Below are 23,455 nucleotides of genomic sequence, written 5' to 3'. Positions count from 1 at the left end.
CATTTTGTACAAAAGTAATGCACAATAATTAACTAAAGTGTCATTTCTTTATAGCTTAGATATTCTTTTTCATTATTTTTATACCTCAGTTTCTTTTATAATTTTTTTATTTGTAAATGTTATATTTTAGTGTGAATACATTTAAAACGACATAGTAATAAGAAATAAGGTTCATTTGATTTTTGTTTTGACACATTTTAATTTTTTATAAGTTTTCTATGCACACCAACTTCAAAAAATGCTCATATTTTAAACCACTTTTTATTTAATACTCTAGTTAGTTTAAGTTTAGTTTATGCATACTTTTCTAACATTGTTATTTATACATGTCATATCTAAATTTGTACAGACACATTTAAAACAATATATATGACATAAGTTAATATAGTTTTTGTTAGGTATACATTCCATTTTTCAAACATTGTTTTTTTCATTCTTAGTTAATTTTTATGCCTTGCATATCAATACACACAATTGCTGTTTTTTCGAGCTACTTATTTAAGATAAACTAGATATAGGGATGGTAAATTTATAAAGTTTGTACATTGTTAATCAAAATAGTTCTAATTCAAGCAAATAAACAACTAAACATTGCCACACACTCAGACTATAACTATTTGAAGACTTTAAATCTCAGGCCAACTAAGCCATTTTTTTATTTTTTGGCTAGAATTGTTTTTTGTATACAAAAATATCAGGAATGTTTTAGTTGACTCAGGCTGGCTTTTTTGTTTAAAAGAGTGGCAAATTAAACTTATGATGTATGTTTTGCTCAATCCACAGTGTTAGTTTGAGTTTTAATATATGTTAAATTAGTCTTGCAGCTGATACAATTCAAAATATTATTTATATTATTGTGTACATTAAAGAATGAACAATCAGTGTTGCCAAAAAAGTTAAATCCCGGAAAAGCCTTGAACTTGTGAATTTACGGTTAAAATTCTAGAAAAAAACTTGAATTCGAGAATTTTTGAAAAAACCTAGAATTTCAAACAATTTTTACATTTAAAGTAATGAAATTTCGATTTGACTCAAAAAATTACCAAATAAATGTTTTTTTATTAAAAAATATATTATAGTAGCTTAACAGTTTTTTTTTAAATTGATAAATGTTTTAAGACATTTTTAAAAACTTTAATTAAACTTTATACTAAAAAAAAAGAAGGAATTGTACTTCAAAAAACACCGTATTGGTACATAACACCTTTACTTGAAAAATTTCACCGATTGTTGTGCTTCGCGTTGGAACTAAACCAAGAAATTCTACTAAAATGTCAAAGTTAGTAAAAACATCTCTAATAAAAATTCTCAGATGAGCAATAGTTTTTCTATCAGTGCTCTTATGTTAACAGTTTGATTAAAGTCCTAATTTTATTTATGCGACTTTATAACCGTATTGCATTTCCTAAACACGACTTCATGTTGTCATTGAAGAAATAAACAAAAGTTTTTCATTACCGCCAAGATCAATTCTTTATAAAAGTTTTCAATTATAAACGATAACTTTTTTTAGGTAATAAATTTTGCTACTTTATTACTTGCCTTAACAGTTTTTTCTGATTATTCTGTAGTTACTGAAGATAATAATGTGCTTTGTCGGAAATGATTTTGGTGACTTTTTTTTTATTGTTTCTCGCAATAACTCCTAACTAACGCTTTTTTTATTCTTGTAGCTCGTCTTATATTTTACAACTAATATTTTTAAATACAATATTCTTATTGCAAATAAAGAATTGCTATCATGCTTAATAAAAAAAAATTCTACTTCGCTAATGACTCAATAAAATTTTATACTTTTGTTAAACTCGTTTAAGAAACTCAATTGTCCATTCCAGCTGACTTATATATTTTTGGCATGTAATTTATTTACTGTTAATAACCTATGTTATTTCTTTATGTAGTGAACTTTATATTAACTGGATTGCTACACAAACGGGCTATTTTAAAAGCTTGAAAACTCAGGTGTGTGTAAAGCTTTTATTTCAAACACTTTAAAGAAAGCTTCCAATTCTCAGTACAGTTTTTATGACTGTTGTGTAGTTTACTAATTGAATTTTTTTCTTGTTTTCCTACACTTTGTGTACTTTTTGATAATGATGATATTTCAACTAGGTATTTAAGCTTGATTAACAACTATTTATTAGCTTTTTCAAATTTTAATAAATTTAAACTGGTTTGATACATCTCAGGCATTTTTGCTTTTTAGTGGCAACCATGTAAAAGTCTAACTACTAATAAAATATTTTATTAAAGTATTTGAGAATTAATTATGTTAAATCAATTGTTTTAGATTTCTGAAATACAAACAGGTATTAATTTTATTATGTTAACTAATTACTAAATTTCTTAATGAGTGTAAATTATTTAACTCGCAAAAACTTTTTTCAAAGTAAATATTCTTAGAAATATGAAAAAGTGTTGATGATATAACAAATGTATAAAAGTAACCCATAAATTGTCTTTTAAGCTAGGTTTTTATAGAGAGTTAGGTTGTAAGTAAAATTAAAAAAGTATTAAGTTTAACATATCAAGTGCTTATGAAAGTACATATTTTATTAACAATATTAGTACATATTTATTAAAGTATATTAGTCAATGTAAATCATAATCTAATGAATATTAATTTGAATAGGCATTCTACGTATAGCTAAAGTCATTTTAAATAATAAGGTGAATAAAAGTAAAACTTTTTTCTAGTGTGACTAAAACTAAAACCATAAGATTATTCAAATGTCACTAAAACTAAAACTGCGGCCCGCGAAGACTTTGGAAACTTGAAATTTGGCCCGCCACCACCAACTGCCTGCCGACCCCTGATCTAAACTATATAGCTTTGCAGCTTATAAAAAAGTTTATAACTAGTCAAAATAGCACAAAATATCTTAATTTAATAAGTAAGTTCTATTAAACTCATTAACAAATATAATTTTAGTGGATCTAGTAATAAGGTACTAATAAGGTGTTTGCTTAAACGATAGAAATATGTATTCTGGTAAACCAGACTCGTGTTAATATAATGAGTAAGCTAATACCCTATTTTAATACCCTATACTTCTTTGACAAGCTAATAAGCTCATCTAAATAGTAACACTTATTATAGAATTGTTATATTGTTTTTTTAATTTAATTCAATAGCTTAATTTAACAGTGTGGTTTGATATTTTTTGTAATATACTTCATTTTACTAAGCGATAACTTAAAGTATTCATCTTAAACTATGTTAGTTGTAACAAAATAATTTTATTTACTGAGTAACAAAAATTTATATCGTTATTTTAGTAGCCCTTAAGTTGCATTGTGTTTGCAATGCTTATAAAAAAAATTCAGTATCAATATATAACAAATTTAAGGGGAAGATATTCAAAACTTTTTGAATTTTAAGCTTACATTCCACTGTAAGTTTCATTTTATACAAAAAGCAAAAAGTAGTTTTTTTAGTATGTATTTTAGCATTTTGTAAAAGGTTTTGTAACTAAAGTATTTTTGCCTTCTTTTTTATTAAATTTAAATTAGGATAAAAATATATTTTTAATAAGATTATAATTACTTAAAAGATACTGTATTTGCATTCAAAGTTATATTTAACGTGACATTTTTTTAGTTTTAAAGTTATGTTCTAAAAAGTCCCTGTCATCAGAGACTTTTTAAAGTCTTAGTATTGGTACAACAAAAATAGTGTTAATACTTAGTTACTATATAAAGTTTTCTGGCTGTTATTTACAACAAATTAGAAACACTAGTTTCTTGTTTAAAAAAAAGTTTTAATAAACATTTTGAAGTTGTTTATGTATAAAAAAACATACTTAAATTTAGAACAGTTAAAGTAGAGATAAAGCTTTAGAACTTCTTATATAATAAAATAAAGTTAGTTCATTAAAAAGTTTATTATAACTCTGTATAACTTTTTAATTGTTGCTTTACTGAATAAACTTAGTTTTTGGTGTTATAAGGTGTTAGATCCTAGAGCTCTAAACAAGCAGAGGTCATTATAAATTCAAATCAAATGTTTTTGTACGCAACACTTTATTTACTTATGGCGTTCCGCTGCTCATAAAATATAAACAGCTTTACGGAGTCTATTAAAGATTAACGTACAACTAAAAAGCATGCAAAAGTATGTATTTATTTGTTATAAATATTTATGATAAACATATATGTATAAAAAAACTGCAATAACATTTAATTTAAGATTTTCACAATAACAATGCTATTTCTATCATATAAATACATAATTTGCATACACCTTAAATTATACATTAATCTTTTTTAAGATTTTGTAGAGCCGTTTATATTTTATTAGCAGCGAAATGCCGTAATTTAATGAAGTATTTGCTTACAAAAGCAATTGTTTTACTACATCAATAGCTACGTTTTATGGTAGCAATCAACTTTACTTGATAGTCTTATGTAATAGTAGTAGAGTAACCGATAAGGTATGCACTATACGATATATGCATTTGTCTTACACTAAGATATATCTTAAAATTTAGTAAGTTAAAAAAAAATTAAATTGGTTTTAATTAAGCTTCACTAAACGAATTTTATTGTGATTTATAGACATAGACACCTTTTTTTATCATGATTGGACGCTTGTTTTTTGCAGAACTTTCATATTTTGTAACAAAAAAAACTTATTTCATTCTCGTCGTGCTCAATCTTTTCAAATATTGTACTTTCTTTAACAAACTTAAAATAAAGTTTAACTTATGAGCTGTATGTGTTTAGAACAGAATTTTCCAAATTCACTTTCATAAACTTGCCATAAATAATCGCCCCTTTACTAGTTTATAAGCCATTTACTTATTATAGACCCCTTGATCCTCATAGGGACGATATCGCTCAACCTTTTAAACCCTGGTTTGAATGTTTATTTAACTTTATTTTATATCCCTAAAATATACTTTATAATTTTTTATAGTAAAGAGCAGAGAAAGCAATTAAAAACTTATGCGTTTACAGTTTATCTACTTTTAACTTAATGATATTAAAAAAAAAAATTTTGATAAATATAAAGAGTTGTTAGCTGTTGTCAGGTTTAATAAGGGTAAATTTCGTTTCAAAACTGTAAGGTACGCACTTGCTTGGGATAAAAGTGAATACCTTATTAGTTACTGGTAAAAGATTGAACTTTTAAACATATTTAAGTACAAATTTGTTAAAACGATATACTGGTTCACAGTAACGATTTAATATTTGGCTTCTGACAAAAAGTTATTAATAAAATAAAAGTTTTTGAAGTTTAAGGAAGATTACATTATAAAAGCTCGTTTCTTTTCAGAGATATGTTAAATTAATTAGTTTATTGAAGTACTTAAATTATAGCTACGAATAACATTTAATTTATATTTTTATATGTAGAATAATCGAAATTTTACAGAATTTTAAAAGATAATTGTTCAAAATTCCAGTTTTTTCCAAAATATATAAAATTCCATAGTATTTGAACAAATTGTAAATTTTGTGATTTTTCATGTTTTATGGCCACACTGTTATTAGTTAACAGCTGACAATAATTTATTTATGATAGTGGTATCTTGCATATGTGTAACTATAAAAAACGAACTCTCTTAGTTTAGCACAAATAATTTTAAATCAATATTTTCCAAAGCTAGTAAAGCTTAAAGCTACAAATTAAATATTAATAATAAATCAAAATTATAAGGTGCTTTTTATACAGTTTAAATAAAAATATTTTATTTAAAAACAAAATCTTATTCTAAAATTCAAAGACCTAATGTCACTAGTAACTGCAAATATTCTGAAAATAAACGTTTTACTTTTTTGACAAGTCAATTTTTATTTTTGCGTTTCAGGAACAAATTTTAACAATAAAAGCACTATAGCTGTACGAACACGTTCTTTTAAAGTATAGTTTTAATTATGTTTTATAATAAAAAAATATATATTTTTAAATTAAAATAAAAAATAAAAACTAAATCTATAATTGTTATTAAATATATTATAGGTTCTATTTATAAAAGATGTTTAAAATAATAAAAAGTAAAGGAGGTCTCAGGTTTATCTAAATTCAAAATTTAAATTTTTGTATATGAAAAAACCTAAATACAAAATTTCAATTAAATTTGTGTAAAAAAAAAGTAAATAAAGAGTTGTATTGTAAGAATAAGTAAAAGAAAAACTAAGTATATTGCGAAGTAAAAAACAGAACTTTGCAGCAAGCTCAACAAAAATGTATTTGAAAAATCAATCGTTGACTTCTACATTTCAGCTGTTTTATTTGTTTTAATGTATAATTTAGATGTATTACAAATTTTAAATCTAACCTCTTTAAAGTAAAGTTTTAGAAAAAAAGGGCAAGAAAAAAAATTAATTAATGAAGCAAGTTAGACAATAAATGACCGGAAGATTAAAAAATAATCAGAAAATGTAACACGATATTAGAAAAAAAACGGGGAAAATAAGGAAAAAAATACTAAAAGAATTGGCATGATAAATTAAACTAGTCAACAAACTTTTTAAACAACGAACGGTAAACATGCACAAATAAAAGACCTACTAATCTGAAAAAATACGTAGAGAAATCTCGCGATGTAAATAAAAAATGTCAAGTAGTTGTTTACAGACTACAGCAGCTATAGAGACTGTTTTACGGAAGATTTAAAAAAAAAAACAACTTACACAGATAGATTTGTGGACATGTGTGTATAAACTTGATTAAATAAATTTAAGTAAAAAGACTAGATTTGCTTTGATGAATTAGTTTCAAAAGAGTGCTTCTTGGGGATTGATTAGCGACGCGAGAACTGCGCGACTTTGAACAATTGATCATTTAAAAACTATTACTCTTCGTTTCACTCTGATAAAAGTTGAATCCATTAAAAAAAAGTCTGCAAAATGGAACTTGTTTTTGTGTCGTCATTTACCGCAACGTCCTTTTCCTGCTTCTCCGTACCACTATGACGTCACAGTCACCTGTTCTTGCGCTTCGAGCTTTTTCTCGGGTTGTGCTCCTTGCTGGTGGCTCCCTGCTGCACGCCGTTCGATGAAGAAGTCGATTTCTGCAAAATAAAAAAAAACTAACTTTTAAGCTTACAACTTTTGTTGTTAAGTATTTAAAATATAGAAAAGTAAATTCAGCTTTTTATTGATAAGACTGGCTGAATTTTTTTGTGAATAAAAAACCCAAGTGTTATATATGGTTGGGTTGAATAATATTTTTCAAAACTGGTATTGTTTTTTTTTTGTTTTTCATCTAAGTATTTTAGAAGTTTGGTAAGTTGAAGTTTGGTCGTTTGTTGCTGATTTTTAAGCTAAAAATATCACAATATACATGGCTTAAACTCAAAATTAAAACCTGATTAAATAACACACAACTAACTAAAATACCTAAATATTTGGCTATTTTTAACCTAATTCTTAGATATGGTATAAGTCTTTGTTAAATAAGATAACTTATCTAAAAACTCAAAATTTTATATTTTTATTTTAAAATTGTTTTTTTTTTTGAAAATCAAAGTGGCTTTAAGAGCAATTTGTGTGTACATTGAGTTTCATATAGTTCAATATAAATACAATTCTGAAACTTACCCGGATTTTTCAGTCTTGAGTCATATAAAAGGGGCGTATAATTTGAAACTTACCTACGTTTTTTTAGCAACTTAAAAAAACAGTTCTAAAGTTTTGATAACATTTATATCTTTTTTGATAAAAATTTTAGAGAAAAAAAACAAAGTTTTAAATAAGTGTTGCAGGTTTTTTGTTTAGCTCTCTCAGATCATTTTAACGAAAAGTAATGATGATTTTGAACTTAAAAGTAGCAAAAACTGGTTGCACTCAAGCTTGCATAACTTCTTAATTACTTGAAGCAGAAAAGAAATAAAAACAGTTTCGAGGAAAGAAATATAGAGCCCTATCGAATTACTGACAACACTAGATTTGATATTTTAGTCACCAAACTATTCAATGTCCGCTCAACTCTTTTTTTCAGCCCACTGTGCGAAAATAATTCAATAGAGGTTCTTTGAAATAACTTATCAGGACCTAATAACAATATTAAGCTGATTAATATTACTAATAGTGTTTCTAATATACTTTCATATCAAGAACAAAAAGAAACCTACATCAAGATTTTTATTATTATTTTATTATTATCATTTTGATTTTGAAACTATCTCAAAACTTAATTAGTTTTGTTTTATAAGTAAAGATTTGTTTTTATTTATTTGTTTAAGCACTGTTTTCCATGACTATCACATATCTTTCTAGATTTTTTATATAAGCGCTGACGAGGTCTTTGACCGAAACTGAGTTTGTATTAAAAAGTCTTGATAGAATTTAATAAATACATTCATAACTTATTTTTTTGATTTAGCATCAAATAAAAAGAAAAAAACTTTTATGCCAATTTTTTACAACAAAAATAAACTTATTCTAGTTGAGATCAGCTCTGAGACTCGTTAACAATACGCTATCAAGCAGTAGAAATGACAAAATAGTAAAAAAGATTTGTTAAAACAACAAAAGCTTGCCTTGTGACAGTTTGCAGATGAGAGGGGAAAATCACACTTATCAGTCCGAATTCTGAGGCTGGTCGGGTTGATGACTGACTGCGCCGCAGCAAGACTGTTTAATTTTGTATCAGAGGAAAAGAGTAACCAATCACAAGTAAGTAAAACTCTAACCGCAGCACTCACAAAACAAATTATTTCAAGCATGCACAAGTCAGTGTGAGTTTTGTGTCATAACTCTCAAGTGTTGTTAATATTATCAAATTGTGCAGATTTGTTTTATTAGAGTAATTATCAAAAAAACACTAAACAGGGTTGCCACTGATTGAGAGCAAAAGCCTGAGAGATCAAAAAATAGCCTTAGTTTAAAAGTAAATTGATTAAGATATACATATCAACAAAAAACTAAAAAACTATTATTTAAACCTGAACATATAAAAACACCATGAGTACTTTAAAAACACTATTTCAGGGGGGAGGGGGAATTGACATTAAAATTTTCCTCAACCTTGCATAAAAAATTTAAACAAGTTTGAGTCTGTGGCAACCCTGTATAAAGTTCAAGAATTCATTTGCTGGATTTAGAAATTAGATGTGCTTTTTTTGAATCTTAAAATTTTTTTCTAACTTAAGTAAATATTTAGGATACTATTTTATTAGTTTGTTAAGGTTAGAGTTAATTTTTAATTTGATAAAATTTGGATAAAAAGGTTTTTAATAAATGTTTTTATCATTGTTTATAAAACTATTCCAAATTAAAAAATATGTTATACTTATACCTTTATTTTTTAACTTGAATAATTTGATGTGTTTAAAATACTATCAAAAAAAGCTAAAAACAACATGTGAGTATGTGAAAAACATAAGGGCAGTAATTGTTTTTGTAGGTATTAGTGTCATTCCAAGGAGAAAAAGTTATGAAAATGAGCATGAATAGATTTCTATTAAAAATATATCCATAAAAACTTTCAATAATTTCGAAAACGTATAATTTCAATTTCAATAACGTCTGAAAAAGTAATTTCTAATTTTTATTGAAATTTAAGCAAGATGCATAAAACAATCGGAGCTAAAGTTTAAGTGAATTAAAAGTAATAAATTACCAAACTGTGCAGGAACTAAGCAAATTTCCAGGGTGATAAATTAGCAGTAACAAGCTTTGAAATTCGTTATCAATCCAACTAATTTATTTCAAACTAAAGCCACAAAGCATAGCAAAAACAAAATCAGCATGTCAAAAAAGAAATAAATCTATCCAAACGTCAATCAATGTATTAACCAAATTACCAGTAAAAAATCTATGACTTATAAAAGAGCAATGTTTTATTTTGAATTTTGTTTAGAACAAATGAATACCAAAAATTAACTTCAGATCATTTGAACTTTTTTTTTACTAGCAAGTTAAAAAAAAATCACCAATTCAAAAGTTTTCAGTGTGCTAAAAGTTAATTTCAGACCATTTGAAATACTTTTTAATTGTCTCTTTAAATTTTTTTTTTAAATTCACCAATACTCAAGTTGTTGCGCACTCACCTGCCTGCCGAATATCCTGGAGAAGAACCCCTTCTTGCTGGGCGGATTGTGATCGTCGTAGGGCATGAGATCGGGAGTCGGGCCCCCGTCCTCCGACCACACGTTCAGATCTTCGTACACCTTCGTCTCGCACATCTGTTTCAGTATTTGTTTCAACAATGTTTTATGCGCGTTTGTAACTTTTTTTATTTATTGGAGCAACACTAAATAAAAGCAGCCGAGAGTTTAAACGCTGACACTTTGTTAAACTAATCGGTAAAGCAAGTACTTTTTAAAAATAAAAACTTCTGAGTACATTTACAATAAAATTTTGGCACAAAGTCTCAAGCTTTACGAAACTATTTGTAAACTTGACCAATAAACATGCAGATGTTGAAGGGTTTAAATAATAAATTACTGCATAACAGATTCATTCAAGCTACGAAACAAAAACTCAATGTCTTTATAATGAAAAGTATGAACTTATCTTTCAAATAATCGAACAAATTTGTGGTACAAAATGGAATGAAAGTATAAACTTTTTTTTGCTCAAAAAACATTTATACTTAATATAAAACTATGGAGGCGTACAAATTTGTAATTCTAAAACTTTAGTTTTTGACATCGTAAAAGAAAAATCAATTTTATAAAAGATTAGTGGAAAATTGCTATTTAAAGTTTTATATCTCACACATTTAGTAAAAAAAGTTGAAGAATCTACAAAACATTTATATAACATTATGTCAGATAATATATTAACTGTCAATACTGACGTACTATTTGATGAATTTTATAATGAAGCAACATTTGGTTTCAAACAACTTTGACGGGTACACAAAAACACCGCACAAATATTTGCAATATCATCATATTGATAATATAACAACTATTGATACGTTGAAACTCAAAACAAGCATTTTGACAGAAACAGAGTTGCAATACACACGCGCGCGCAAAGCTTCCGATCACACATGCAGCGTGGAACATTACGTTACTTCCTATTGTGACGTGTGCACATAACAAAAACAAGCATCAATACTGAAAGTGCGAATGTGTATAAAAATCGTGTATCAGCTGAAATTTAGGTGTCAATTTCGATTGCAAAATTTTCACAAAATATTAACACAGTTGTTTCAATTAAAGTTACGGGTAATGACTTTTAATCTTAAAATATGCTTACATATGGAGATTATGTAAGTTTTTTTTTTCTGATTTTTGCAATTATCAGTGAAACAAATCCTGATTGATGTTTTAATTCAAACGAATATTTTATTAATCATATTTCGACAGAAAACTAGTTTGGTTTAATAATTAATGTAACATATAAATCAAACAATATGATGAAAATAAACATAGATTTGCCTTCCAGCTGTTTTAAATTAATTTTCTAAATATTTTAGTTTCACTCATTTAAAAAACGGAATATTGAGAATTTAGTAATTTTGAAACTTTGCAACAGCAAACTATTCTATACTAAACTTTAAGTTGCAATCTTAAATTTAAGTTGCAAACTAACTAGTTTAAATTGATGACTAATTTTCTTAAGACAGTAAACATGCATTGAAAACAAGTAATATTTTTTTAAGTTACTTTATCTTTGCTCATATGTATAATACTCAAGCGGTACAAGCATTGGATATGTGAAAACTAAAAGTACTTCAGAATTTATTCATATTACCTTAACATTAATATTGTAATTTGTTTTAAATCAAACAGTTCAAAGTTATCGACTTAATTAGCTTTAAGGAGATTTTTATCTATTATGTTAACGTAAAAAATTTATTTATTAAAATAAAAATTTTGTAAAACTTAATTAATCGATACTTTTTTTATATGCAAAAAAGTTCTACACAGAAGATTAAACAAATATTTATTGTCTTAAATGTTTTTTTAAGAAAAATTAGCAACGAAAAATATTAGTATTCAAAACGTAAGTAAACTCTAACAGACCTAAAGAAAGTAAAATACGCTAACATTAAAAGAATAACACACATAAACTTTACATATTCTTTAAAACATTGGAAAACCATTGGTTTTTATTAATAGTTAAACACTTATTACAGTTTTCAATACGAAAAACTCAGTTAAAACTACAACAAATAACCATATAGTACATAACGTTTAAACAACCAACGTAGTAACCATGGGAACGAACCTCTTGTTGCCAGGGAATGGTGACGCACCCGGTGGCGAACTTGAGGTAGAAGTCGGAATCGGTTTCTTCGAGGGTAACCCCCTTCACCGTGGAAAACTGCTCGATGTCCAGCACGTCTTTCGCGTACACCGCGTGCGGCTGTTTGAGAATAAAATTTAAAAATGAAAAACCAAAGTTTCAGATGAGAAAGGAAAGATTGTTCGGCTTTTCGAAGGTGCAAATGCCACTTTGAAAATCCTTATATAAGTCTGGTACTTTTAATACACCTTTTATTCAATACCTTTTTTCTATTAGATTGTATATATTTTTAAATTGGTAGGTTTATTTAAATAAATTAGAGCTTTGAAAGAACAACTAATATTGATAAGAAGGAATTAATTATATACAACATTAGACAAGTTAAAAAAAAATTAAATAACACTTCAAAAAGTACTTGCTCTTCTGTAGAAAAAAATAAGTATCTATGAAAACATCAAATTTTATAGAAAAAACTGAGGTTAGTTTGAAACAAAAAATTAATTTCAAAAACTTCACAAATTTGTAAATCAAAAAAAGAAACATTAATTACGTCTTATAACTTTTTTTTGATCACTAAAAACACGTAAACAAATCAAAGCTGTGAACCAAAAATAACTTTTTTTATTTGAAAGGTGCAATTATGGTTTCCGCATTTATTTTTGTTACACGCTTATATTTATAATATAATAATAACAATCGAAAAGCGAGCCGCCAACTTTATAAGCGAGTTAGTTACTTTTTAATGAAAGCTCGGTGTGTAAATGGCAATGGAGAAAATCGATTATCAATTTATACTGTGGACAATTCGCTTATTAATTGGTATACTGTTGAAAAAAAAACTTTATTAAATAAAACACAACGTTTTTTGTGAAATAATTGTTTCACTAGCCTTTAAAATTAGGCCGAATTGTCAGACACTGTATTAAACAGAACAAAGAAGATAAAATGAAGCAAAATATATATACATATACATTAAACAGATGACTTTTAATTAAAAATACATAATGCGGAGAACATTTAATTTACAATGTAAATACACATTTTGAGTATGTAAATTTCAACTAAAACAAATCGTACGTGTTATTTCAAAAACGTGTGACTAACATTTCAAACAAGTTTGCACTCAAACGCCACAACGTGTTTTATCACTGTTCCGTAGTAATTTGAAATTCTATTAATCAGCAAACAACACGAATACATAAATTTTTTTGACATATACGCTTAATTTTGAGCAACACACTTTAAATTTAAATTTCAAAAATTATTATATAAATTGTGTCTTAGTAAATCAAAAACCAACGTAAACTAATTTTGACATGTACGACTAAATTTAAAAGCAGAAGCAAACACTATTATACTTATAATTTAAACTATATAAAATATTTTTATTTTGAAACATCAAAAACCAACGTCGAGCTCGAAGGGCACTTTGTCGTAAGGGGGATTTCCGAAGGGGCTTTTTTTCGACTCTAACCTCCTGAAGTTGATGTTTTTGAAGAAGGGGTGGTTCTTGACGTCGTCGGCGCAACTCTCGTTTCTGCATCCCAGCCGCTGGGTGGCGTCCTTGTGCAAGAGCTGTGAAAAATTACTCAGTGAATATTTAAAGCAAAAAAAAATTAGAGCTTCTAAATTAATTAGTTTAATTAATGTTTTTCATACATATTTTTCTGAAAACATGTAGAACAAATACATAGCTAACAACTCTATTAAACGTCGGATTCTGTTAATTTGAAATTTAACTTGTAAAAAAGTGTATGTAAAAAACCGTGGTATCAACTGAAAAACAAATGCATTTACCTACTTAAATTATAACTTTAAACAATTTATAGAACTATTTATGTTTAAAACCCACAAAAATCAAATCAAGAAAAGCTAACCAGAATAAATATTATCAGCAAATCAAAGTGGCAAGTTACCAGCGTCACTAGCAATTAAAATCGACTTACAAAACCAACTTAACTTCGCGGTTGGGCAGGTAAAACTATATTGTTTGCCTGAAACCATCAGGGTTGCGCTTCTATTTATTTGCGGTATCAAAAAAAATGTGATAGGTCGAGTGACGCCACAAAAATCTTATATAGCGCTAAAAATATCAAGTTTCTCAGTAAGTTCAAGCTTAGGATATTTTATAGTCATTAACCACATTATAAAACAAAATTAAAAAGTGCACATGCGCATTTACAATGAAACTAGGAATTCTTATTTTGGAAAACAATGAGCGTTGGAAAACAAGGCGAGAGTTAACTTTCTACTCAACTAAATTTGTTACACGTTAGTAAATTGAAAGCTGCCCCAGCAAGTTGCAATCGATGAAGCTACTACGCTGCATGTCTGTCACAACTCTTCTCTGGCAGTTTGAAAATTTGTAAATGAACGCTTTTTTTGCTGTTTGTAGCGTGAAAAATTTAGTTCATAAAAATTGACCTTGCTGTTACATATTGATCAAAGCTGAAATAAGAAACAAAAAATTATACAACTGCTCAAAAATACTATTATAAAGTTATGTACTTTATTAATACATAGTTTTGAAACATGTGTAGGTTATGATGATGTAGTAAAAAAGTAGGATAAAAATAAAAAACAAAACAGTTGTTGTTGTAACCTCTTGGGCATCTTGATAAATTAAACGCAGCAAAAACTAATAAAAATAATTTAATTTGAACATCGATTGCAGGGTCAAATGAAAATTTCTGAAAAGGGAACGTAATACTTCCCAAAATGTACGTATTTTTCTGATGAATAGGGTTATTAGTTTCAAATAAATGCGCTTTGACGCAACAGCTTCCAAATTTATACTTCATTTGAGTGTAAATTAATGAGCCATTAATTAAAACACGCTATAATTTTTCAAAAGTAATAAATATAAATTATACTTTTGACAAACACGCACAGAAATGGATCAAATGCATAGTGTTGGTTTTCAGTAAAAAAGTTAATTTCAAGAAAGTAATTATGATACAACCCAATTTTAATACATACCTAATCGATTTTTATCGAAAAAAGACTTAAACTTGTAATAATTTTTTATCTAAATTGATTTTAAGAGTACTTTTAATAAAAACTGTTAAATTAATTCGCAATTAATGTTTTTCTATAATTAATAAATACATTAATGTGATAAAAATCACTTAAACAGCAAAATTATATTACAATTTTAAGTTTATTTTTGGTAAAATTCAAGTAGGTAAAGTATTCAATCAAGGTTGTAACATAATAACTTTCTTGTATCTATCCGTCTTAATAAAAATAAGATTATGTATTTGATCCATTTTTTAGAAAAAAAAAACACTTTATACTTACATAAAAGGTACACAAGCATAAACAAATAAATATTACACAAAAAATTTCGAGAAACTGAAAAATTTCAAACAAAGCTTTTTAAAACTCCATATAGCATAAACAATAATAAAATTTAAAAATTTTCCTTTTGTTTTTTTTTATATAATTTTTTTATTTGTCAGTATATTAAAAATCTCAACTTGCAATTTCTTTTAAACTATTTAAAGAATGTTAATTATAAACTTGAAGTTTCTAGCTAAAAAATAAATAAAAAAGATATATTTTTATTGAACACTTAAAATTTCAATAAAACTGGAAATGAAAAAGCAGCAGCGCTTCATAAGTTTAATAGGAAACTTTTTTATAAAAACGGTCTAATCTCAAAAGTTAATTGAAATTGTTATATTCTACAAAAAATGACTTTTAAAACATACTTTAAGCTGAAAAATAAAAGCGATGATATTTGTTTAATGCCTTGAAAAGAACTTGACTCATTGCCACAACAAGCAAGCACTGTTTAAAACTGCATCTTCATTAAATAATATTTTTACTTATTTAACTGAACCAAGGAGCAAATTGATTAAAAACTTTATTTTCAAAAAATTTAAGTTTCACTCTTATGTTATGTTATTAAGCATAAAAACTTGAACTAAACTAATTAAACAGTATCAATTACAACTACCTAACTTATCTAACTGACCATGGAGCAATAGATTTTGTTAATATTGTAATAAATAATAATAAAGTATTTTAAAATTAAATTTTAAAAAAATAACTAAAAACTTAAACCAAACTAATCTAAAAAACATTCAATTGTAATTGAACTTAATAAAATACTTATCAAACTGATCATGGAGCATATAGATTTTGTTAATATTTTAATTAACAATATTAAAATCTTAAAACTGAAAAAAACTTAAAACTTAAACTTAATAAGTTTTTAAAAATCATTTAATTATAACTACACTTATTATAACAAACACTCGCATCAAACTGACCACGGAGCAAACGGATCTAAAGCTGTATTTTCAAAAAACTAATGTTATTCTATTATGCAATCACACACTAAATTAAAAAACTTAAGCTAAACTAGTTAAAAAAACATTCAATCACAATCACACTTGATACAACAAAGATCAAACTGACTAATACAGGATCCAATGTTAATTTCTTTCAAACAACTTCACCCCCTACGGCCTTAGCGAGCACTATTTAAAACTAAATTTCCACAAAACTAATTCTCATTTTAGTGAGTCGACTTAAATCAACACTAAAAATAAAACAAACGCTCGAAACCGACCATGGAGCAAATGGATTTGGCTTCCTCGGTGAACTTGCTGCTGGTGTACGCCTCCCGCTCCTCCTTCACCCTCCGGTCCACCTCCTCCCTCTTCACCTTCTCCTTGCGGTTTCGAAACGGGGGACGGCCCGACACCATCTCGTATATGATGCAGCCCAGCCCCCACCAGTCGGGAGACATGCTGTAACGCTCGTTGCGCACCACTTCCGGCGCTGAAAAAAAAAATTGATTGAGGTTAGTTTATACTTTTAAAATTATTTTTACTGATACTCGGGTGTTCGCTATTTTTGCTATCAGTTTGTTATTATGCTGGGAAAATATACACTTGATCACCGTAGTTTACCAAAAAATTAACAGAAAACCATTAAATTTACAAAATTATTTATTAAAACAGTATACGATTAAATTTAAAAAAAAACACTACCAAAGTTTATTACGTTTAAAAATGTAGTAGAAATTATTCGTTTTTATTAATTTAAGTGGGCGCAGTGAAAACGATTACTTTCGTTTTTATTTAAAAAAATTATTGCAACCTAAGCAGTGTTATAACAAACGTTGTTAAAAAGTAGTTTTTTCTGTAAATGGACAAAGTTTGTTTATTGCTAGAAAATAACTCATGCTTTTAATAAACGTCAATCTCTTTTTCCAACACCGCAAACCTCGTTACTCACTATATTACTGCCCTGCTGCTGCTCTATAACACAATATCTGCAAATGGAAATGGAGCAGCAGCGATAGTGTCACGCTGATATCAGATAAACATTTGCATTTATTACATGCAGCATTAAGACGCAGTTCGCATTTGTCAAATGTCACGCAACAGACAAGTTTGCGCGCAAGTTAATATGGAGAGTAATTTGCAAGCTCTTTATTACTTGTACGATAAATTGTGTTTTGTGTATCTGGAATTTTATTTAAGTATGAAAAATACCGAAACGTTGTTTACTTGTGAGTTTGTAAAAATGTTATGTATATATTTTCTCACCCATGTACCCGACAGTTCCGACTCTTCCTTTTATTTTTTCACCCGACGGAATCCGCATTGCCAGTCCTAAATCTGATATTCTGATGTGACCTGAAAAATATCTTTTTTAGTATGACAAACAACAAAAGGTAAAAGAAAAGCTTTTCCATTTTTTAATACAACAACCTTTGGAGTTACTTTTAAACTTTTTTACTTAACCTTAATTTTCATAATGAGTCGGTTTTCTCAAATAATAGTTTTCTATCACTATATTGTGTTTATCAAAACAACTTCAACTTCCGTTGTAGACATTTTACATTTAGAATGTTTTGAATATACATTACACAAAACAAATTGTACTGAGAATTAAACGTACAAAATAAACATAATCACATGAAAGCTTATATTGACAAGTTCGAAATACCAGGTTACTATAGTTCGTGGCTTTGGTTTTATTTTTACTGCAACATAACGTTTCACGCAACTTTAAAAGTAAACAGTTGTTAATTAAAAAACAGAGTAAATATTTTCTTTAAGAAAAAAACAATATAAATTAAATTTAAATTTAATATTAACAAAAACTCAGAAAACTTTCGAATAAATACCACTTGAAGATCACTTGATTGCCGTTAAACTATTTTTACAAGGCTTAATGTCACACAAATATTTGCCCGCTTGATTGGCATCATTTAATTGTTGCTTAAAAAAGAATAAAAATACTCAGGGGTTTTATTGAAACCACCAAAGTATCAAACAAGCTTTGAAAAGATTATTACAATCTCAATTTTAACTAAACAACGGAAGAGAAATAGGAAATACAAACAATAAGATTTTGTAAGCTCGATAAACAATGGAAATTACACAAAGTACTGCGAAACTTGTGTTATAACTAAACTACTTTGTTTCAAAAGATTGTATAACGAAAATGTATAAAGAAAAATACTTGCAACCAACGTTTTAAAACCTTGCAATACAGCTTTTACACTTGATTTATTTTTTTCTTAAGAAATAGACTAAAAACAAAATATTAAAAAACTTACCATCGTCATCAAGAAGAATATTTTCAGGCTTCATATCTCTGAAATAATAAAAAAAAGTTATAATATATGTTTAATAATTAATAAACAACACTGTTAGCTTAACGCGTTTAATTTGAACTTTAAAAGTAGTGGAGAAAATAAGAGAATTATCAAAGTTAAAAGTTATAGGTGTGCTGTTATTTCACATGGTATAACGGCAATTATACAAAGTATTGACTAACTAACGCCTAATTTAACTTAACAAAAGCACATTTTATTACTGTTTGCACACTATAAGTTCCTTTATAAAACTAATTAGGTTTCGATCGTAAAAACAATAATGGAGCAAAATACTTACTTTGCAACAATTCAGATTAAAGTTTTGTCTAAAAATAATTTAATTAGAATGTATGATTGATATTAAACAAGATTTTTTAAAGCTCAAGGTTTTTTAACTTAAATTGTTCTATAAAAATCAATTATAAATATAATAATTTTCGCTAAATAATACATAGTTGCAAAGATAACTATATATTGAGTACTAGAATATCTGATAAATACCAAGTCTCTGTTAAATAATATTATAAGTTAATAAAATTAAAGTTATTATATTTAAAAAACATAAATATTAAATAAACTTAATAATTATATTACTAATATTACACAAAACATTAATCTTGGCTAAGCACTCGACGTTTCATTCAACTCAAAGTTAGATTTACAATTTTTCTTACTAAAACCACCTGTACACGATGCGCTCCTTGTGCAGGTCCTGCAGCCCGCACGTGATCTCGGCAGCGTAGAACACCGCCCTGTGCAGCCCCACGCCCGGGTCGCCCATGTTGTGGATGTGGAACTTGAGGTCGCCCCCGTTCATGATGGTCAGCACCAGGTTCAGCGCGTCCTTCGTCTCGTACGCGTACCCCAAGCTCACCTGTGCGGTTGGTTGATAAGTTTTCAATAAGTAGTTGGAGTGTTTTTGCAACAAGTTGGTTTTTCAGTTAAATTATGAAAAAAAATTCTTTGTTTTACCCCAAGCTCACCAGCGATTGGTTATTATTTCAATAATCAACAATAGCGTTTTAGTACTAACTTTTTTATAGTTACAGCGAAAATTAAATTAACCTTTATTGCACCCCCAAGCTTTATTGCACCCCGGTTAAAATTTTCATAATACACAATAATATTATGGTTTTAAAGTAAAACTATATTAATATTGATATATATTTTTCATGAAGAAAAACTCCTTGTGTTTAAATACTTTATTAACAATGAAAAATCTAAAACGAAAATGAGTATAAATATAAACACACATTAATAATATAAACACTGATAATATATTAAATTGAGCTACAGTTCAATTATTCTACAGGTTTAGTAATTTATTATTTCTAATTTAAAATTTTGAAAATTCAATAAGCCGTTTTTTATTTGGAAATTTTTGAAAACAAACTAAAGCACTGGTGAGTGTTTGTTCATCTGACGCAGTTAATTTAATTTAGTACTCAATTTAATACTTGCCTAAAATAAACTAATATTTCCTGCCTGAACAAGTAGAACTCAAAAGTTCTTCACACCGGATAATAAAAACGGTTTTACTAACAAGTATTATAAAAATTTAAGCATCAGGTTTATTTTTAACTATAATGAATAAATAAAATGACTCAAATTCTTTCTTTTCCAATGCATTTTATCAATTTTTGTCAGGGAAAGTACGATTGAACAACAAACTAAGATAAAACACAAACAATATATATTACAAAAACATACTAATAAATCAATTATTTTTTAGAAAATGAATTAAGTAACATAAAAACATTTCTCAAACTAAATGGGTACCCTGAATCGTTAGTGAAAAGAATAATGAAGTCGCACTTAACAAAGCTAAACCTTATGGACCAGAAAAATGTCCAACATTATTGAATATACCATATGTCGGTTCTGAGTCAAAACTAATTGAGAAAAAGACAGTTGACATGACAAACAAAACCTATTTTTCAGTAAATCCTAAAATTATTTTTACGTCTAAATCAATACTCCAACGATAAGAAAAAGACCCAATGTTAACAGAAGAAAAAAGTTTTGTAGTCTATAAGTTCAAATGCTACTGTGAAAGTAGTTACATTAGACAAAATTCCCGTCACCTAGAAAACAAGAATGAAGGAGCATGTTCCAAAATGTATTATCTCGCACATCAGTGATAAAAAGATAAAAAGAGCGTAGCAGTCAAAAATGCGATGTAAAATCAGCTATAGCTGAACATTTAGTAAACAATACTTGCTGTGAAAACAATTTTGAATTTTAAAATTTAGTATCATGAGACAGTGCTCAAATACTTTGATATTAATAAGACTATAAGCCATTATATTACATTTAAATAAATTTAACTTATGTAAAAAAAGAGTTTGATTACACTTTAGCCCTTTTTAGTTAAAAGCCATTTTGTTTAATATTCATTATACTTATGTTGACTACGCTTAAATTTAGTTAATTGATTAATTAGTTTACTTTTGTAATATATATTGTTTGTGTTTTATCTTAGTTTATTGTTCAATTGTACTTTCCCTGACGAAAATTGATGAAATATATTGGAAATGAAAGAATTTGAGTTATTTTATTAATTCTGTTAATGATAAGTATTAGTTTTTTTTTAGTTCTTAACACAAAAAAATATTCCGATAAAAAGGAATTTTAAGATAAAAAGTTTAAATAGTATGTTTTTTTAAGGCTTGTAAGCGCAATATAAAGAATCTAATAAATCGTAATACACAAATAAATCATCTTTATAATGTTGTAGGATATATGTATACTGTTATAATTATTGACTTGGTTTTAAACATGGTACTTTTTTAATATAAACAATGACCAAAGCAATCCTTTACAAAGTTTATTTTGTTAGTCAATTACTAAAAAATACACCAATAAATTTAAAGAACTTACTTAAACTATTTTAAATTTCAAACTACTTATAAAAATGTCCCAATAAGGTTTTACAAATAAAAGATTTACAAACAAAAATTGCTAACAAAACACAGTTATTAGTCTTATGGAATATAACCACGAAGTAAATAAACCAGTGGCTAAAACTAAAACAAAAACATTTCAACCAAGCGTGTGTTTATCATTTATCAATCAAATCACCGTGGAACAGCAAAAATTAAAAAGTTGCACCTAATAAAGATCAAGTTCTGCCGAGCTATGCAAATGAGCTTAGTTCAGCATATTTGCGGTCATGCTTTATTTTAGGCGTAAGCACACGTTAACAATGGAGCATCGCGGCGTGCAGTTCAAGAATGAGCTACGCGCACTTTCCATTGGTTCAGCGCAACTGAAAAACATCCATGTGATTTATTAAATTGTTATCGTAATTTGCTGGTTATAGATTACCGTAGCAAGGTAAGCCGTTGAAAATTTTTTTATGTTACAAACTTGATTTTTATAATTAAACATTCTAATAGTTTTGTTTGAACCCAAATTTTGTATGTTTCATACGGCAAAAGGATAAAATTATTACTAAAAATATATTTATCTGAATAATTAACTAGAGCATGTAAAAATTATATTAAAAGAAAGACTAAGAAATACAAAAATTCAAACTAAGCTTATGGGTCTGTAAAAGCTTAATTTTCTAAAAGATATCATTATATAAACATAACTAGCCTTATATAGACTAACTAAGTAAATTGCATAGATTCTATTTAAGCGTTTTTATTAGGACTTTTTCATTGGCAAGAAATAAAATAAACTTCGTACAACTTTTAAAAATAGTAATATTCAAAATATTTAATATTTATAACTAAATGTTATGCTAGCTTGTTCTTACGTTTATTTAGTTTCAATATGTATAATCATATTATCGGTATATCTATGAATCTTCTATAAATTAAAATATTTTTGTAAGATTCAATGAGTATAAACTCATAAAAAATGTCTTCTTTGTACTATAAATGGTATTATCTTTGACTTTTTCAAGAAGAAAAAACAGAAAAAATCATTTTAGTAAATTTAAAAGTATACATAGTAACTTTACCGTAGAAAATGCAGTTGATAATCAACTTAAGTTTTTAGTGTTTTAGTACATGAGAGCGACAAAGTTTACAACCCAGCAATTACACAAAAGGCAACAGTTCATCTCAACTTTTATAAACCAATTAATTATAAATAAACTTGTCAGCTTCCTTACATACAGACATACAGAGCCGCGACAATCTATTCTAATATCATTAGAAGTCGAACTTATAAAAGTGATAAAACATCGTTAAGGCATATCCCCAGCACGTCATTGATTCTACAATTGATAAGACAAAAGTTTGATTATTAAAATTTTGTCTGTTGAAATTTTGCCATAAAAAGAAAAAAAATGTCCAGTTTATTCAAAATTCCCCACAGCTTTAAAATAACTATACGAAAAATTTTAAAATAAGTTTGAAAATTGTTAAAGACCTTTGTATCTTAAAAAATTATTCAAAGCCAATAAATCATTTAAAATTGACAACTAAAATAAATTACTAATCTATAAGAAAGTAATAGATACACAAATTTGTATGTTAATACAAACAAACACACACGGGTAGAATCAATATTTCAATAAATATAATCAATAACTGTAAACTTATTTGCATACAACGTAAATGTTATTATTACAGCTAAATTTTACATGATTTAAACACTTACCAGGGTTGCCACTCATTTTTTCCAAACTTTTTCCAGGTTTTCCAAACTTTTTCCATGGTTTTTAAA

General features: G+C 27.1%; 1 protein-coding gene across 2 annotated transcripts in view; it reads right to left on the bottom strand.

The window, feature by feature from the left end:
- Nucleotides 1–6,010: 6,010 nt before the first annotated feature.
- The window catches only part of LOC145831245 (G protein-coupled receptor kinase 6-like), a 38,213-nt gene continuing 20,768 nt past the window's right edge, over nt 6,011–23,455 (bottom strand). The window contains exons 9-17 of one of the 2 annotated variants that reach the window (XM_082938405.1): nt 19,459–19,649; nt 18,737–18,774; nt 17,718–17,807; nt 16,733–16,944; nt 13,564–13,728; nt 12,136–12,273; nt 10,002–10,136; nt 8,490–8,583; nt 6,884–7,019 (exon numbers count right to left, since the gene is read on the bottom strand). In XM_082938405.1, coding sequence (XP_082794531.1) covers nt 8,530–8,583; nt 10,002–10,136; nt 12,136–12,273; nt 13,564–13,728; nt 16,733–16,944; nt 17,718–17,807; nt 18,737–18,774; nt 19,459–19,649 — 1,023 coding nt within the window. In that variant the 3' untranslated portion in view covers nt 6,884–7,019; nt 8,490–8,529. Of the gene's footprint in view, nt 7,020–8,489; nt 8,584–10,001; nt 10,137–12,135; nt 12,274–13,563; nt 13,729–16,732; nt 16,945–17,717; nt 17,808–18,736; nt 18,775–19,458; nt 19,650–23,455 lie in introns of both variants that reach the window. The other variant, XM_082938403.1, reaches the window with a different exon arrangement.

This window comes from Thalia democratica, chromosome 3, assembly GCF_965202585.1.
Source record: "Thalia democratica chromosome 3, ktThaDemo2.hap1.1, whole genome shotgun sequence".
NCBI lineage: Eukaryota > Metazoa > Chordata > Thaliacea > Salpida > Salpidae > Thalia > Thalia democratica.
Note: the sequence above shows the minus strand (reverse complement) of the source record. Positions and strands in the feature narration are given on the sequence as shown.